We start from the raw sequence: 19,442 nt of genomic DNA, 5'->3' as shown, positions 1-19,442 counted from the left end.
AAAATAAAAAAAAAAATAATAATAATAATAATAATAATAATAAATAATAATAATAATAATAATAATAATAATAATTAAGACTCAATTCAGTGGTATATTATATACAAGGTATCATTTTACGCAACCAATAAAATATTCATTACCTCAAAAATACAATCAATCAATCAATCAATCAATCAATCAATCAATCAATCAATCAATCAATCAATCAATCGAAAAATCAAGATAATGTGTGATGCACATTAGTTGAGCACAATTGTGGCTCTCTGGATGTAGAAAACAACCAGCAGCTTACTCTCTGCAAATTTCACATGGTCGCCCACTGAAGCTAAGATGGACTGCGCCTGGTCAGTCCCTAGATAGAAGACTACATGGGAAAGCAAAGTTGCTGCCGGAAGTGGTGCTAGTGAAACCAGCAGGGGGCTCAAACTGCGGTCTGCGTGGGTTAACACCCCAGTATATTGATGGGGACTCTATCCTGCTCAGTGAGCAGTGTCTTTCATATGAGATGTTAAACTGAGGTCCTGAATCTCTGTGGTCATTAAAAATCCCAGGATGTCCTGCAAAAAAGGCCAAATTTGCCCACTGTTCTCTTCATTATCTTCATTACTCTGTCCCCTCTTTACCACTAAGTGAGTGGTTGCACACATATGACTGCCGTTGTGACATTCAAGTGGATGAGAAGATTCCCCTAAAAAATATGTAAAGCACTTTGAATGTCCAGAAAAGAGCTATATAAATGTAAGGAATTATTATTATTATTATTATTATTAGTATCATTATTATTATTATTCATTCATTCATTCATTCATTCATTTTCTTTTTGGCTTAGTCCCTTTATTAATCTGGGGTAACCACAGTGGAATGAACCAAGGCTCGAACCAGTGACCTTCTTGCTGTGAGGCGACAGCACTACCTACTATGCCACTGCGTAGCCTTTATTATTATTATTATTATTATTATTATTATTATTATTATTATTATTTAAAAACTACAACAAAATACAAAACAAAATGAATAAAAATTTTACTTTTTTATCAGATGTCCAGAGTATTTTAGTTGTCACTGGCGACCTTCACAAATGACATGAGTTTTGTCATTCAGTCATGTATATAGATGGTATTTAGGCCTTTTTATGTATTTAGACTGATATATTTAGACTGTTTATGTATTTAGATTTAGATATGATGGTCATCATTTACTCATCCTCCAGTTGTTCAAAACCGATTTGAATTTCATTCTTCTGTTCAACAAAAAGGAAGATACACTAAATAATATTGAAAATCATCCATCATCCGTAGCATTTCTCGTTTCTACTTTGAATGGCAATGGCTTCTTTTTTCATCACTCTTCAGAATATCTTGTTTTGTGTTTAACAAAAGAAAGAAACTCAGTTTAGAACCAATTGAGGTTCTTAATTTGAGGACACTTGAGGACAGTTAACATTTTTTTGGTGTACTTCCTTGCTTGAAATCCCTTTATATACACAATTGCTTCTGACTCAGACAGCAGACAGAGTTGTGTAATTTTCTGTTGCTACAACTCTATTGCTGATGCTACTAATGAAAGTAGACTGATATTTCAAAATAAAAGCACATTTGATTAGGCATTGATATTTACTCGAAAACATTCATACATCTCATTGTGATTTGATCAATCAATCCATATCAATGTATTACACTGTTTATGACATATAGCAAATTTGTGAAAAGTCAATTGTTTGATAGAGATTGTGCATAAGAAAGCACTTTTTACATCAATCCAGGATAAGCAAAAGAAAGTAACATTTTAATGAACAATACAATGTGCATCCTCTATCTGCATTAAAAACAAACAGCAGACTCAGTTTACTTATGAGCTTCCGCCCACATATACATTCTCATAAGACAAGAAGTTCCAGACTGTCATGAACATGCTCAGGATCATTTGCAAAGGCTGGGGATTAAAAATAATAATGTAAATCATTTCTAACACCGACCAATAGTTTCACTTTATACAGTAAGACCTCAATGTATTGTCGAGCACCACATGTAATCATTTTCTTATGCATGTGTATATTTTTTGGACTCTCAAAATCCTGGCAGCTATTTACTTGGTTGTTTTAATCCACCAAAGACTATGGCTCCATCTAAAAATATTCTTTATTCAATTCAAGTTTATTTGTATAGCACTTTTCACAGTAATTATTGTTTCACAACAACTTTACAAAAGGTGCACAATCTTGCATTACAATCAAATTTGAAAAACTTAAGGTAATTTAACATACTTTTATTTAGGAGTGTGAACCTACACTGGTCTCACTGTTTGGTTCGGTTGCGATTATCATGCCATCAATTCGGCTCAATTCAATATCTTGGTACATTAAAATCTATAAATATATTAATATTTATGTTATTAATAATTTATATTATATTATTTGTAATACAATATTGCCCTTTAATACAAGCAGTAAGATACATAAACTGTACCTTTAATTTTACCTGCTCAAAGAAAACAATATTTTTGAATGTATCAAACAAAACTCCAATACATGTACAGAAGACAACACGAGCTTTTATAGGAAATAAACTAATGTAAATACTATCTGGCTTGCTTTCTGAGCGCTGTCTTACATCCCTATGATTAGTCATCGTCTTCACCCGCTCAACAGAAAGGGCTGCGCTTGGCTTAAGAAATGAAAGCGCTGTTCACCGATGAGTCACATGAGAAGAATAGCCGTGGTTACAGTCTATGTGCATAATACACTGTTATCACAGATAATCCGTAATAGACACAATGGAAAAAAAAAATAATTCACAACTCAGGCACGCTGGTGTCCAGATCCACAAGTATCACTTTAACAGCCAATAGAAGTGGGAAAGTTACCTCACAAACAGTCCAGCGCAGCGGGTCAAATGTTTAAAGTGTGTGTGAGAGAGAGAGAGGCAGAGATGGATTTTTACAGCATCTCTCCCAAGTAGAGAAATAGCGGCTCGTGTGCTGTTCCTTCTTTAGTGTCAGCGAAAGACTTTCCAGCAAATTAACAAGCAGTTGAATTGTGCATAATTATCTACCTTTTAAGCAGCAGGAGCGGTTTATTTACTCGCCCTCGTCTCCTTCGCCATAGTGTTCTACAGTGACATCACGCATAGGAGATAAATTACATCAGTATGTAATAACCAGTTATGATTATTACTGAACCGATATCAAATTGTACCCATCTGCATTGCGGTTACCGAAGAAACAATTAATTTTGACACCCCTATTTTTATTAGTTCCTGATAACTTTAAATAATTTACTAGTAACACAGCTTTTAAGAGTTAGTTATTTTAAATAAACATAGTTAACCTGCAGTTATAAAGCATATAAGTGATGTCTACGTGCACATCTTTAATGAAATATATGTGTATGCGTTGTACTAAGAAAAAAGCATTCCCTGACCGACAAGAGGAGTAATCAACAGTGTAATTAACATTTTGCAGTGAACTACCCCTTTAAACAGCATTCTGCTCACTTCTAGAAGGCAAATTTGCCTCAAACAATTGCACACCACTTTCTGCTAAAATAAATCAAGCGCTAATCAATTGTTCTCATTTAGAAAGAGTATACTTCAATAAATCTATTTTGTAATGCAAAGCTTTCTGGTGCATTTTCTCCTCCTAAATGAACTGTATGTGCCCTCATAAACTGCAAAGCTCAAAAGATGTTAATCATGTTAAATGTCACCTGATGATCTCATAAATGTCCCCCGCTCAGTCTATTTTACTAGCATTTCAGTCTGCGCTCAGAGGCGGACGTTGAGGTAAATATTGCATAATGCTGAATGCCTGTCCCTCAGCTCAATAACAAGATGCTATGCTACATTACCTCTCAAACCTCCTTTCTGCAGGTGTCAGTTCTCCTGGGGAATGGGCACATTTACTTTCCATTTATTTCTGTATGAGAAGGCCATAGGAAACCGCCCTGAGAGTATAGTGCTCATAAAATCCATATGCATTTCTATGCGTTTTAGATGGTAAGAGACCACAAGCTATTTTAGGCAAGACCACTCCTTAATTCTGTGCAGCCCCAGGGGGACTTCATATTATTGCGAGATATTTTCTTCAGCTATGGGTCAAAATGTTCAAGATCCTCAGTCGGATGGAAAGGACAAGCACCACTTGCACAAAACCTAATATTGTAACTGAATAACAGCATAAAAAATATACATGAATATTATATGATATGAAATTATGCATATATTTTGTTACAATGTATGGTCTTTGCATGTCATTAAATGCATGGCCATTTAAACAGTCATTACTGATGTACACTACTGGCTTCAGCAGAATTTTAAAAAAATTTTCATACTGACCAAGGCTTCATTTACTTCCTCAAATATATAGTATATAGTTGTAAAATTGTGAAATGTTATTGCACTATAAAATAACTGTTCAAAAGTAGTTTATCATTTAATTTAATCATTTAGGCCAGTGATTTAAAATATTAATTTTCATTACTCCAGTCTTCAGAGGCACATGATTCTTCAGAAATCATTCTAATAATAATAATAATAATAATAATAATAATAATAATAATAATAATAATGTTAATAATAATAATAATACATACTAATATAAACTACATACAACTACATGCAATAAGTATGTAATGACAAGAAGTCGTTTAAAATGTAAATAAATAATATATATATATATATATATATATATATATATATATATATATATATATATATATATATATATATATATATATATATATATATTTTTTTTTTTTTTTTTTTTTTTTTTTTTTTTTTAGGATTTAATAAATGCCACCTTGATGAGCAGTATAATTTTCTTTAAAAAAAATAATGGAAAATAAAAACTGATTCCAAATTTTTGACCAGTAGTGTATCTTTAAAACATAAATAATATGATGACATTAAAAACGGTTACAGATCATAGGGCTAATTAATTGTCAGCAATTGCTATTTTAACATAATTTGAAATAAACTAAACATCACTTATTCAAACTTGGCAAATCCTGACTTCAAGTTTTTATTCAAATGTAAATAAAATATGATATATTGAATACATATCTTTTTTTTTTTTTACACAATGATGCCACTTGTACTTCATCTTATTGTCTTTCGGGGAAAACAATTCTGCTTGAATAAAAGCAATTTTAAGTCTGAATTTGCCAGGGGTATAAATAATTTTGGGCTTGATTGTATGTACACACATACTAGCATTTTTATATAATAATAATAATAATAATTCATAAATTTTCTTTTTGCGTAGTGCCTAAATTATCCAGCATTTGTTTTACATAGCGAATGCCCTTCTAGTCACAACCCAGTATTGAAAAAACCCGAACACTCTTACATTCACACTTCGCCCACTTTAGTTTATTCAATTCACCCACATAACTACGGGAAGAACATGCAAACTCCACACACAAGTCAACTGGCCCAGCCGGGTCTTGAACCATCAACCTTCTAGCTGGCGACAGTCTCAATCACTGAGAATAACAATAATAATAATAATAATGTTTTATGAAGTTAACTTAAGCAGTCTCTCTTTACTTTCAGACAACTAGACTTCTTCTAACTTTTTATAACGTCATATATATTTATATTTGTGCTGAAAGACCAGGGGAAAAAAAGTTACTAGTTACTTACCCGTCAAAATTAATGTATATGGGACAATATATATTTAGTTTAATCTTTACTTTTTTTGTAAATATAAATATCCACATATTTGCATTTTGATTTTGTTTTAGGTATAAAATAAAATAAAATAAATATTTAAAAAAAATGTTTTTATCATGTCCTTAGTGAAAACAACTTCCCATAGAACTCGTTGCTAAAGTTTAACTCAGGTACTATAAACTACAGCTGATCAAAGCAGGGTTTAAGGCCAAGTAATGTACAATTAACTTGACAGATGTCTAAAGCAAACAGCTGTCATCTCTTCAAAAACATGAACATCATGTGCCCGCCTCGTGGCTCGCCGCCTGCATCGCCTTCTGAGTGTTGTGAGTTAATGCTTCACCCAGAACAAAAATGAGAACAAAACAAAAATCAATCTCTCTCACTCTCTCTGCTCAATTCAAACTTCAAGGGGAGAAAAAACAGAGAGGGAGAGAGAGTAGAGCAATTTGTCACTAAAGCATGTCTTTGTGTTTCCTGATAAAGAACATTGCGCTCAAGACAAAAGGCAGGAGCGCAGAGAACAGCCTGAAGAGCACTGAAATGACCCATATCACTGCATTCAAGATCTAAAAAACATCTTCCTAACTGAGTTTATCAAGAATCTGCTTGATACTTCTGTGATGATATGGAATTAAGGTATTATACTATTTCTAGGCCCAATCCTCTGCTTATTTGAATTGAAAAATACTCATTTATGATTACTGTTAAGTCATATCACACATAATGCAAAACTTAATCTTTTACAAAATAAGGGTGTCCACTACAGTCTCTGAAGTTGTCACATCACAGACATCAATATTATAATGATTTATGTAAAGATGACTCAACCCACAATCAAATTATAAGTAACTAATTACTATAAAAGGGGTCAGGGTATTTAACTTTTTTGCACTGTATGGTGTTGTATAAACACTTATAACATAAGTCTCCCTGAGACATACAGACTTTCATGATCACCAGAAATCTAATCCTTGCAGATTGCTGGACAACTACAGATCTGTCACTGAACTGGACTACAAATAACATCATGCACCTCACACACAACAGTTCCTATTTTCCTCTGATACACACACAGCTGATAACTCATCATGAACTGATTACATGGACTTTATATTAACCTCTCACACACACACACACACACACACACACACACACACACACACACACACACACACACACACACACACACACACACACACACACACACAGACAGACAGACAGACAGACAGACAGACAGACAGACAGACAGACAGACAGACAGACAGACAGACAGACAGACACCCTCACACACACACACTGCTGAGTCTTGTTTTACACCATATAGCTAGTCCTACCCAATACCTAAACCCAACTACTACCTTTCTAACTATTAACAAACAGCTAATTGGTAGTTTTTTAAGCTAGTAGTGTTATTTAATGGTTTGTTAAACTAAAGTGTTATCCATTTTTTGTTTATGTTTATTGCATCATGTGGCATTTAAATTATCCCTTACTTAAGGCTATTGAATAGACATCACAATTTAGGTCATTATTTAACACAAAATAACATATTATCGCTTTCAAAAACACACACCTTATCCTTTGTTGTTCGCACCGATTGTTGTTTGATGTTGGCATCTGAAACAACTGTGACATCAGCCTTAACCAGCCAAAAAAATCACCTCACATTCGCCTCATGCTCCACTGACCAATACAAGATGAAACATGTTATGCTTGGAAAGCTCCAGGATTGTCAACACAACATGTTTTTCTTCATTAGAGGAAAGTGGGATGACTCCCAGCTCCCCCGATAACCCAAGACGTCGGCCTGGTCCCGCAGGAAGGCTGAACGGGCAGCAAATCCAGCCTCCACTGGCCATGTGGCAGTGAAAATGTGCAGCTGCCCTTCCCTGGAGGCCCAGTGAATGTGGTGATTACATTTCTCTGTGGTGCCAACAGCAGAAACACTGTACACACACAGTCTAGAAAACGAGAACAGCAGAAGCAATAACTAGGATGAAAACTGAGGACTTAATATCAGGTAACAGCCCCGGCTCAGATACCGAAAACACTTCAGGTGAATCTTATTATATAAAGCTAAGAGGATTATGAGTTGAGCATAATAATATGTCTGGAGACGTATCATAGACAGCCGTTTGAGTTGTTCTCAAACTAATTAAGGCAAGAAACTACAGGTGAATAGGGTCAAAAATTAACTAGTTTCACCATATTTATCTAGTAATGATTACATTAAGAAATGCAAACCTTTTTATAAAATTTTCTAAAATATATGCATTAATTAATTAAATAAACAAGCTAATTTGCATAAATTTACATATACATACCCATACACTCTTGCATTCACACTCATGCACTATGACCAATTTAGCTTATTTAATTCACCTATAGCGCATGCTTTGGATGGTGGAGGAAACCGGAGCGCCACGATATCATGGGGAGAACATGTAAACTCCACACAGAAATGCCAATTGACCCAGCTGGGGCTCAAACCACCGACCTTCTTGCTGTAAGGCGATCGTCCTACCTACTGTGCTCCCATGACGCCCATGAGATGTTTATTCCATATCAATTCAACCACAAACAGGGCCTTGCAATGAATAGGTCTGATATTGTGAGTCAACAACAGGGGACTTTTTCATATAGTGTCTTTTTTAGCGAGCTCAGTTTCATTATTTCAAAAGGCAATGCATGGGTTCAGCACACAAATACGAAGGGAAGCACATGCGCTATGATATGCTCACGTTTTCCAGTCGCCGTGAGTTGAAAAAATGTAAACAGTGCCACAAGCAAACCACAAGTCATGAGGCAGGAACCAACCAGGTAGCCTCACATTTTGTATGGCATTACACAGTAATAAAGGTAGACTAATTATCTCAAATTAATGGTTTAACAAATCCAGATCCTCTCTCAGTGATGATCCTTACATACATATATATATATAATTATATAATTATATATATAATTAAGGTGAATCCATCAAACAAACAACCCAAACAACAATTTCTAAACATAAGAGTTTTAATTACTCATTTTTAATAACTGATTTATTTTATCTATGCCATGGTGACAGTAATTAATATTTTGCTAGATATTTTACAAGACTGTACACTTCTATACAGCTTAAAGTGACATTTAAAGGCTTAACTAGGTTAATTAGGTTAACTAGGCAGGTTAGGGTAATTAGGGAAGTTATTATATAAATGATGGTTTGTTCTGTAGACTATCAAAAATATATAGCTTAAAGGGGCTAATAATTTTAACCTTAAAGTGGTTTAAAAAAAAAAAATTGAAGTCTGTTTTTATTCTAGTCGAAATAAAACAAACAAGACTTTCTCCAGAAGACAAAAATATTATCAGACATACTGTGAGAATTCCCTTGCTCTGTTAAACATTATTTGGGAAAAAAAATAAAAATAAATAAATAAATAAATAAATAAAATATATATATAATTAATTAATAAATAAAATAAAACTATTAAAGGGGGGCTAATAATTCTGACTTCAACTGTATATGAAGTTGATATTTTAATGCTGGTCTTTAACATACTTTTGGTGTAAAACTGATTCTTTTTTAAACTTTACTAAATTATTTATTTAAAACAAATTAACTGTATTGGTCTGGCACTCTAAAACCACCACTGTCTAATGTGGCCCCTTGGAAAAATAAATTGTCCACCCCTGAATTAGAGTGAACTTTTTTTCAGAGGAAATTCTGAGAACCTCTTTTTATCCCTCTATAATTCAGAAAATTGCAAATACAGCCTGAAGAAAATAAATGTTTGTAGTTTTTGTACTAGAAAAAGTTATATCTAAAGTGTTGCTTGCAAATTATGAATGAATACATCCTTCTGTAAAAACCTTTAGAATGTAAGTGTGAATTGAAGTGTGTAGTTTGCTCTTAGTGCTGCTGAGTTACAGAGTTATGGCTGAGATCAGGAGGAAAAAAGATTCATTCGAAAGAAATCTGCCCTTCAAAAATATTTATTTAAAAATTTACAGACACAAACTGATAAGGTGCAACTAAAGAAACACTTAAATTTTGGATTTTGGAGGCTGTCTTTACATGTACACACAGGTAAACTCACTTTACTAAAAGCCAACAATTTCCAAATTCCTTAAACAGAATGCCCAAGCATACTGGCAGAGAGGTGTTTTAAAGATGACCATCGAGTGATGCAACTTGCCTTAAAGGGACTTTAATTTTAATTAGATTTTAATATGCAAAACTGTCAGCCAAGCAGAGAAGTGGGTATTTACTTCTGATTCTAAAATCTGCCACGCATATTCAAACACAGCATTCAGATGAGGGACAGTTCACCCAAAAAATTCAATTCACTCACTATTTACTCAAGTGGTTCTAAATCTTTATGAGATTCTTTCTTCTGTGGATCACAGAAATAATATATTTTATAGAGAGCTGAAAATCTGTAACCACAGATCTAAATTAGAAAAAAAGTCAATGGTTAGAGGTTTCCAGATTTCAAAGCATTTTCTTTTGTGTCCAACATAAGAAAGTCAAAGGAGAGTATATGAGTTTCACTTTTGAGTGACCTAACCCTTTAGTACTGTATCATGTAACAGAAAAGACTCAGACACTAAATCACTAGAGATGAATCTAATTACAAAACTAAGAGGATTAGCAGTTGATCATAATAATATCTAGCAACAGGTGATATGCATATGCATGGAAAGCATCAACAGACTGAATACTGTGTATCATTACATGAGAACAAGACAGCCGCTTAGTTGCTCTCAAACTAATTAAAGTTGAGAAATATGAAAAAGCAACACAGAACAATGCAATACATTGTTTTGATATGTGCTTGCCAATTAGAGCAATATAAGATGCTTCAGATTTTCAGTTAATTTGAAGACTGGTCTGAGTATTAATCAATGAAGAAGATCTACTGCATGTCTATGAATGACTTTTCTATGAAGAGTCAAAATTAATGAAGTGTCCTTGCCTAAAAAACGACGAGGATAAATTAAAGCAGTTATGACAGAGAGTGGGGTAAGCTTTACCACTTTTTTTTTTGTGAAGCTAACCTCTGGTCAAGGAGAAAGAGAATTGAGATTAAATGAATGCATTATAAATCTAAATGTCGGCTATCAATTTTAATTAAAAATGAGTGTCCAGGACATAAGACCACATAAATATAGGACTTTAAATAATAATAATAATAATAATAATTATAATAATATATATATATATATATATATATATATATATATATATATATATATATATATATATATATATATATATATATATATATATATATATATATATATATATATATATATGGGCGAAGCAGTGGCGCAGTAGGTAGTGTTGTGGCCTCACAGCAAAAAGGTCGCTGGGTCGCTGGTTCGAGCCTCGGCTCAGTTGGCGATTCTGTGTGGAGTTTGCATGCTTTCCCTGCGTTCGCGTGGGTTTCCTCCAGGTGCTCTGGTTTCCCCCACAGTCCAAAGACATGCGGTACAGGTGAATTGGGTAGGCTAAATTATCCGTAGTGTATGAGTGTGTGTGTGAATGTGTGTGTGGATGTTTCCCAGAGATGGTTTGCGGCTGGAAAGGCATCCGCTGCGTAAAAACTTGCTGGATAAGTTGGCGGTTCACTCTGCTGTGGCGACCCCGGAATAATAAAGGGACTAAGCCGACAAGACAATGAATGTATATGTATATGTATATGTATGTGTATATATATATATATATATATATATATATATATATATATATATATATATATATATATATATATATATATATATATATATATATATATATATATATATATATATATATATATATATATATATAAAATGTACACAAAAATTTTATTAAAATAAAGTAAAAAAGTAAATAAAAAATGTACTTTAATTTAATGTAAAACTTAAATTAAAACTTAAATTAAAATTAAATTAAACAAAAAGAAAAAACAATAAAATGATATATAATAAAGTAAAATTAAATTAAATGAACCAATGTCCGCATGCTAAGCTACGCCTAATTTTGCCAGCAATACTTTTGTCTAAACACTGACGTTCATTTTCCTTCTTCTTCATCACATACAGTCTGTGCATCTTTCCATCTTTGTTAGATGTGCATGGCTGAGCTTTTCTAAATACATAGATGGCAATTTAAAAAATAAATGTAAAAACTAAAAGAAAAAAAGAAGCAGCACAGACTACTGACTGATCTTAACGCACATAATCACATGCAACACAGTAACTAGTGCTATGTGCACAAACACATGAATAAAATGATCCGTGCCCATGTTGTTAATACACTCACGTGATGGTAGTCGGTTTTGGCTTACAAACACAATCATTTCCTCTGTACATTTTGTAGCAAAAGCTGATTGAAATGCACTTCCTATCAATGCATAATCTATGGTAATGAGCTCCTCAAAATTCCCATGATAAATACTCTCAAAATCCATTCTAAGGCATTATAAATAAAACAGAGCGAACATGATTAATCTAAATGATAATAGAATACTGGTGGTGAGAATAGTTGACCCACTGTGCCTGGAATCTGTAATAAATTAAGCTCTTCTAGAAACGTCTTGCATCTACACCAAGCAATTGAGCACATAGTTTTAACATAAACCAATCAATCTTTTCACAAATATTATTATAGATTAAAACCAGGACAGTTTTATCTCCTTAAAATGTCGGGGTACAGATGTGAAGTACAATCTGGGTTAAACAAGACAAGAAACAAAGTTATATGCAAGTTAATGCTGATTTTTATTTTATTTAATATAGCATATGGATTTAAAAACTCATACTACTTATTTAAAAATGAGCTTAATCGACACAATCTTTGAGGTTTTTGGAGACAACCTAATTGTTTTATGTTCAGTACACCTAAATATGTAATAACAATTAAATTCACTTAATCAATTTGCATTGAGAAGACATGAAAGGATTTGCCCAGTATTTTCTTTCTTTTTTTTTTTACAGTATTAGAAATGTCTAGTTTTAAATGTTTAGGCAATGATTGGTTTTATTTGAAAGCCAAACCCTGAGTCTTTCAGACATAACAAGAGAAGCTGGTCATCCAAATCTTTCATCTTTGCATCTTGACAATGTCACTTACTCATTTATTAGTACTGAGTCATTACTTAAACAGGCTGGTCATCCTTAAAGGACAAATGTACAAGAGGACAAGAGTAATGTTATTCCGATTCCAATACTAGTATCATAATTTTCACTGATACCACAAACAATTGATGTGTGTTATGCACCGGTCAGATCACATTATTTTTATTGTTACGAAAGTCACTATGTCAGATTATGCGATTTTGTCTTGATAAAATCTTGACTAGTCGTGGGCAACAAATGTGCCAAACTACACGTTCCTTCACAATCGTTCATCCAGTGATGTCAACAACCAGTGTTATTTCACAAAGCAGTCACAAGTGTTGCTAACAATATTTCTTATCTCAATTTAATATTTTTTTTAAAAATCTTATTTTAGTATTAATAAACACTGTTGCTTGCTGACAATTAGGCTAGATTATTTAACAGGATTCGTTACAACATGGATAGAACCAAACTTATATTAAAATATTGCTTAATAAATACTCCCTCGCTTGAACTTGCCGCAAAATAGACAGAGAGAATGAAAGCACATCAGCACCAAGGAAAAATCAGATGCTCAAAACATAATCCTAAAAAATTACATATAAAAAAATAGCAAATACATAACTGAGATTTGTAAAACAATGCAAACAATTGGGCACAGTTCAACTCAGATCAGGGAAAGTTCTGTCACACAATACATTGTCTGGAAATAATGTATTGCTAGAATATGAAGTGTTTGCATGAGGATATGGGAATGTAGATGTTTACAAATAATGATCTGTTGTTAGTATTGTGGTTTGACATAATGGTTACTTACATTTGTCCAGAGCCTCATCAGAACCATCTGGACAGTCTGGCTCCCCATCACAGAGCCAGTTGTCGGACACACAGGTTAGCTGGTCGCCACACAGAAACTCTCCCACGTCACACAAAATGGGCTCTAATGGGAGAGGAGGGTGGAGACAGAGATGGAGCATGGGATGAGGTGCAATACAGGCATTACATGTTGCAATTGCATGATTGTCTGATAAATATCATGATTAGTATGTGCATTTGAAATGCATGAAGTCATACAATGATTCATTGTAGTGACATGAATGCAATGATAATTATTTTTTACAGAACGGCCAGGCAGGAAGTAACACGCTGTAATCATTTACTCACATTTGTGGCATTCCAAACCCATTCATTCATCATCAGAACACAAATTAACATGTGCACTGTTTTTAAGCAAATCTGATGCTTGATTGAAAGGCTCTTCACCCAAAACCTTGATGCTCCTAATGTCGAGTTCAGACTGCAGGATTTTCAAAGTAGTCGTGTCATAGATGTTTTCACACTGCATGACTATCTGGGGTAGCTTTTTGTCGCTGCTGTGTTGGCAATGTAGGATGAATCGGCGACAAGGGGGTTCACACTGAATCGACAACAACGTTGTCTTAGTCCACAAACTACATCTCACAATAGGGCTGGGCGTTGACGACCAATTTGTCAACGTACAATGTCTAATGTAAAACATCACAAACATTAACTGTGGTGAATTAATTATTTATGAATAATCAATTAATTTGTAATGAAATACCGGTTCAACTACCTGACCCATATGGCTTTGTTTTACCCATAACCAAATCATGAAGATAAGTTTCACATAAATTACCAGAGACTCTGGCATGAATAGGCACAGTGATCTGTTTCGTTATAATGGCATCAACAAACTTGATAGGTAAAAAAGCTGAACAGATCCAGTGGTACAACCGTGATGTACTGTCCAACGTGCACTGCTCTCTGGGGTTTTGTGCTCAAAGCATGCAGTGACTGACTGACTGGAGCTTAGACATGCGCATATGCTAAACCCCATGACAATTTGTGTGTGATGTCATGTCATGTTCATTTTCAGTGTTATAAAGTGGAATGAAGACGTTTCAGAAATGCTAGGTGAAACAGCAGTTTGCAATTGTTTCGTTCTAAAATTCTATTTTAAAACTAAGATGTATTAGTGTAAACGTGGCCTAAAGTGTGTATTTTACGTGAACGGGTTGCTGCTGTGATGGGTGCGGGACGGAGGATCGTGATGCTGGCTCAGCATCGTGATGTCTATTGGCCATCGGCGATGGACGATGACATCATCTATCAACCCAACCCTATTCCACAATCAAACACATGCGAGAAATGACATGGAAACAACGCAAGGTCATGTAGTATATATTTTGTTAGTAACCACAAAATGAAAAAGAACCCTTTAATGGTAGAAAATGTACTTGTAACTTTTGACTTTTTTGACGCAGTTGTAATATTGCTCAGACGACATCTCAAACAGACACAAGTGCTGCTGCCAAATTTACAATTGTTTTTCCATCACTTCTCTGGTCTAAATAGACCAAAAATAAGTGCTTTTAACTTCTCCATAACCTCCCGCTGGCCTGCAGATACCCACACTAGTAGATGCTCCTCTCTCATTGACTATAGGTGATCGTCAACGTTATTTTTAATCAGATCACATTAACACAGCAAGATTTTGAATTGCAGACAGCTCCAGATACTCCGCACACATCGGCGATTCTCTCAGATTGTGTCTTTGATAGATCACACTGTGTGATTGTTACTCACCAATTTGCCTGTGATTTCAGGCATTTGTCAGTGATTTCCCAAAACCTGTCGGCGAGCCAAAATCGGGGATAAAATCATGCAGTCTAAACTCGACATAAGTTGTTCACAAAAAAGATACAAAATTAATGTATTTGAATTTTAACAAATGAATCAAAATCTTATTAAGAGATTCAAACACTATTACATGGATTTAATTTAGACATTTGATCACACATTTAGCATTCGTAGAACAATTTGCATTCAGATTCATGCTTGCTTGATTTCTTGAGTTCTTACATCCCACATTGCATAAATCAATGGGATTTGTGTGTGAATAAAACACGACCCAGTCCCTCTAGGATTTAGAAAGAACACTCACATGTCTGCTCTTACCCACAAACCCACACACACATATATACTGTATACATATGAAGAACGGTTTTCTCAAAACTTTTGGAATCTTTTGCTTCAAATTTTGTCTTTTGCTTTTAAAATGCACAACAAAATAATTTTATTAAAGAAGCATTACACTTGCTAAATCCTGGAAGGACTGATTAAACAGATAAAATATGTTGATCAAAAAAGTGACGCTTTCTCTTTGAAATACTTGAAGTAAACTGCTTGATTTAATTATATATATATATATATATATATATATATATATATATATATATATATATATATATATATATATATATATATAGTTTTGGAAAAAGACAATATTGGAATTTTGGATAAAGAAACATTCAATTTAGGGTCAGAAATCTTTCGGATTAAGAAAAAAAAATCACTTTTGTTTCAAAGATGAACAAAGTCTTGCGGGTTTCAACAATTTGAGGGTAAGTATATGATGTCAGAATGTTATTTTTGGGGCAATGTTACTTCTATAAGCAAAATTCATAACATAATTATTCCATTCTCCCAACATTGCTCACAAGAAAAAGAAAAAAGTGGCTTCATAAAAACCATCAAGCAGCTGTGAGAATCCTTCAGGAATCATCCAGAACTGGGCCACATATTTCAAGCAAACTATGTCATTTATAAACATATCAAAATGATTATGATCCAAAATGCTCCAATTCCAATTATGCTTCTGAAACGTTGAGGCAGTAATGCAAGCCATAATTCTCTGCACCGCTGCTCTCTGTCCTTGCTTTGCCCCACTCACACACGATCCCCGCCAAGCAAATTCACTATCAAGGGACAGAATTATAAATGTCAAACGGTTTTATCTTGCTCCCAGTCTCTCCCTCTCTGTCTTTCAAGCCGAAGGCCACAAAATTAGGCCATGACCTACTGTATAGTGGACAGATTTTTTTTTTACTACACATACTACAACACAAGTTCAGTGCCATGCAAATGAATGCTTCAGAAATTCAGTTCAGCAGCAAAAGTTGTGCAACCTTGTGCTGGTTATTTTGGTTGACTTTCACATTCAATTTCTATCATAATACTTTGTTAAAAACAAAACCATTCATGTAAAAGGCTTAAGAGTTGTGTAAATTGTCAAAACAATGCAAGGAATACCTCACACAAACAAAAGTGTATTAGAAAGCATTGCATTTCCAACATCTCTACTGAACATAACTGGGAAAAACTGTGCTTATAATGTGAAAAAAAAAAAAACAGAAGTACATAAAGATTCTTTCCATTTATGATCACATTTTGTCATATAATGGCTTGTTTTTTGTTTGTGTGGATATCTTTGGTTTGTTTTGGTCATATATTTCAGTTGATCTGCATCAGAGTTTGTTTTTAGCAATTAGTATTGTAGTGTTCACACTTTTTTACAGCAAATAAACAGATAAATAACACCAAAGTTTGTGTCAATGGAACCAAACCTGCCAAACATAAACCCAAATTTAACTTTATGTTGTTTCAAACCTCTATGACATGACTAGGGATGTACCAACCAGTATTTTATTTATTTATTTATTTGAGTCATTTTATTTTAAGTATCTACCATTACCGAAACCTGATCCAATACATAAAAAAATTATAAGAAAAAGAGCAAAGAAACAGATCTAGGATGTTTCTTTATTTTTTATTTAATTCACCTTATTTTAACATTCTACAACTCTGTTAACAAACAGAGCACTTCTATGAGGTAGCTTGAACAATCAATTAATAAATAACATAAATTATTTACTTTTGGACTTTAATGCAACAGTAAAAAAATATATATTATATATATATGTGTATATATATATATATATATATATATATATATATATATATATATATATATATATATATATATAAACAAACAAACAGCACCTCAACTTAAAATACCCAGCAGGCAATCCCGAGTTTACATACCTCACAGTTTGCAATGGGAATGTTGTCATCATCGACTTTATAATACCTCTAGACCACAAACATACTCGTGCTTTCCACTTCAAGCTGCTTCCATGCTCTACTTTGCCAATTAACCAAAAGCTTATCTGCAACAAAGTGATGTCATGCCACATGGGTTGTTGTTTCTGTGTGAAGTCAAGAAAGAGGTCTAACTCTGTGCCACCACATAACTATAGATGTGTTAATAAATAATGAGAATATATATTTATATACACATATATTCCAGTCCTGATAGGGAGGTAACATCTCATTCTGATCGAGTCTGAAACCGCGTGATCGGGCCCGATTTCCGATCACGTATTCAGATCTGGACATCCCTATATATGACTATTTTATCAACCACATGACTTTTTTTTTTTTTTTTACCTATACAATCAAAATCAAAGGGCTTCAATATTTTTTAGGGCCCAATGTAGTTCCACATACAAAGAAACTAAGTCAAACATCTCTGAAATATCATGAGAGTGAGTAAATGATGATATTATTTTAATTTTTTATATTAATACCCTTTTGATGACATATTGTGCATTCATTGAACAATGTGCATTCAGATTCATGCTTGCTTGATTTTTTAAGTTCTCAAGTCACATTTGCATAAATCAATGGGGTTTGTGTGTGAATAAAACACTACTTCGTTCCACCAGGATTTAGCACACGCACACACACACACACACACACACACACACACACACACACACACACACACACACACACACACACACACACACACACACACACACACACACACACACACAAACACACACACAAACACAAACACACGCACTCTGTGTGTGGAACTCTGAAAGTGGATATTCTGCTTTTAGAGCATTTGGTAATTGGAACAAGACATTTAAATTATTAATAAAAAATATAAATAATAGGAACCAATAAAAAATCCTGCTTCACTTAGCATTCACACTGTCATTTTTAAGACCAGTCCTAAACATACAAGAAAAAAAAGAGATGACAAAAGGTTTTAAGACCCAAACCAATGTTGTGTGCTCAGCTAAACATGCTTGTTACATACATGATGTTATTTTGATCATTTGAGAACTCAAGAAGAGCACTGTATATTCATTCATTCATTTTTTTTTTGACTTCACTTCAATTCATTAGGGGTCGCCACAGCGGAATGAAACGCAACTTATCCAGCATATTATTTAGGCAGCAGATGCCCTTCAATTCAATTCAAACCAATTCACCTATACCGCATGTCTTTGGACTGTGGGGGAAATTGGAGCACCCGGAGGAAACCCATGCCAACATGGGGAGAACATGCAAACTCCACACAGAAATGCCAACTGACACAGTCGGGTCTCGAACAAGCAACCTTCTTGATGTAAAGCGATAGTGCTTACCACTGAGCCACCATGTCGCGAGCATAGTATAATATAATATAAATAACTGAACAAACAACAAGAACTGCTGTACTATTTTAAATGGTGTTTTGTTATGTTAATGGTGCCGCAACATGGGAATTCTTTACAAGACAACTGATTTCTCAAGTTCACTCCACATAATTTGAAAATCCGCAAAGTATTATTGCACATCTTACAATAAGGGCCACCGCTGCATTTTTCACTGGCGTGACTGAAGATTAGTTCTATGGGGAAGAATGGATCTGGCAAATTGTTCGAGGGCTGGGTTCTTCTACAATTGATTCACTTTCTTTAGAGCCACGGCGGCTCTGAAACTCTGCTGGTAATCTGGCCTGATTCAATTCAATGGCAG

At 34.0% G+C, this 19,442-nt stretch overlaps 1 protein-coding gene and 1 long non-coding RNA gene across 5 annotated transcripts in view; one reads left to right on the top strand and one right to left on the bottom strand.

Moving 5' to 3' along the window:
• lrp1bb (low density lipoprotein receptor-related protein 1Bb) overlaps positions 1-19,442 on the bottom strand; it is a 631,192-nt gene that overhangs the window by 408,716 nt on the left and 203,034 nt on the right. For 3 of the 4 annotated variants that reach the window (XM_087268160.1, XM_087268163.1, XM_087268161.1), the window contains one exon: positions 13,585-13,707. The exons of the other annotated variant lie outside the window; for it this stretch is intronic. In XM_087268160.1, the coding sequence (XP_087124286.1) occupies positions 13,585-13,707 (123 nt within the window). The remainder of the gene's footprint in view (positions 1-13,584; positions 13,708-19,442) is intronic. 4 annotated transcript variants of the gene reach the window in all.
• On the top strand, positions 16,676-18,490 carry LOC147842417 (uncharacterized). Its single transcript, XR_015499739.1, has 2 exons — positions 16,676-17,522; positions 17,793-18,490. It is a non-coding gene; the product is annotated as an uncharacterized LOC147842417 (long non-coding RNA).

This window comes from Danio rerio, chromosome 9 (genome assembly GCF_052040795.2).
Source record: "Danio rerio strain M-AB ecotype USA chromosome 9, GRCz13ab, whole genome shotgun sequence".
Classification (NCBI taxonomy): Eukaryota; Metazoa; Chordata; class Actinopteri; order Cypriniformes; family Danionidae; genus Danio; species Danio rerio.
Note: the sequence above shows the minus strand (reverse complement) of the source record. Positions and strands in the feature narration are given on the sequence as shown.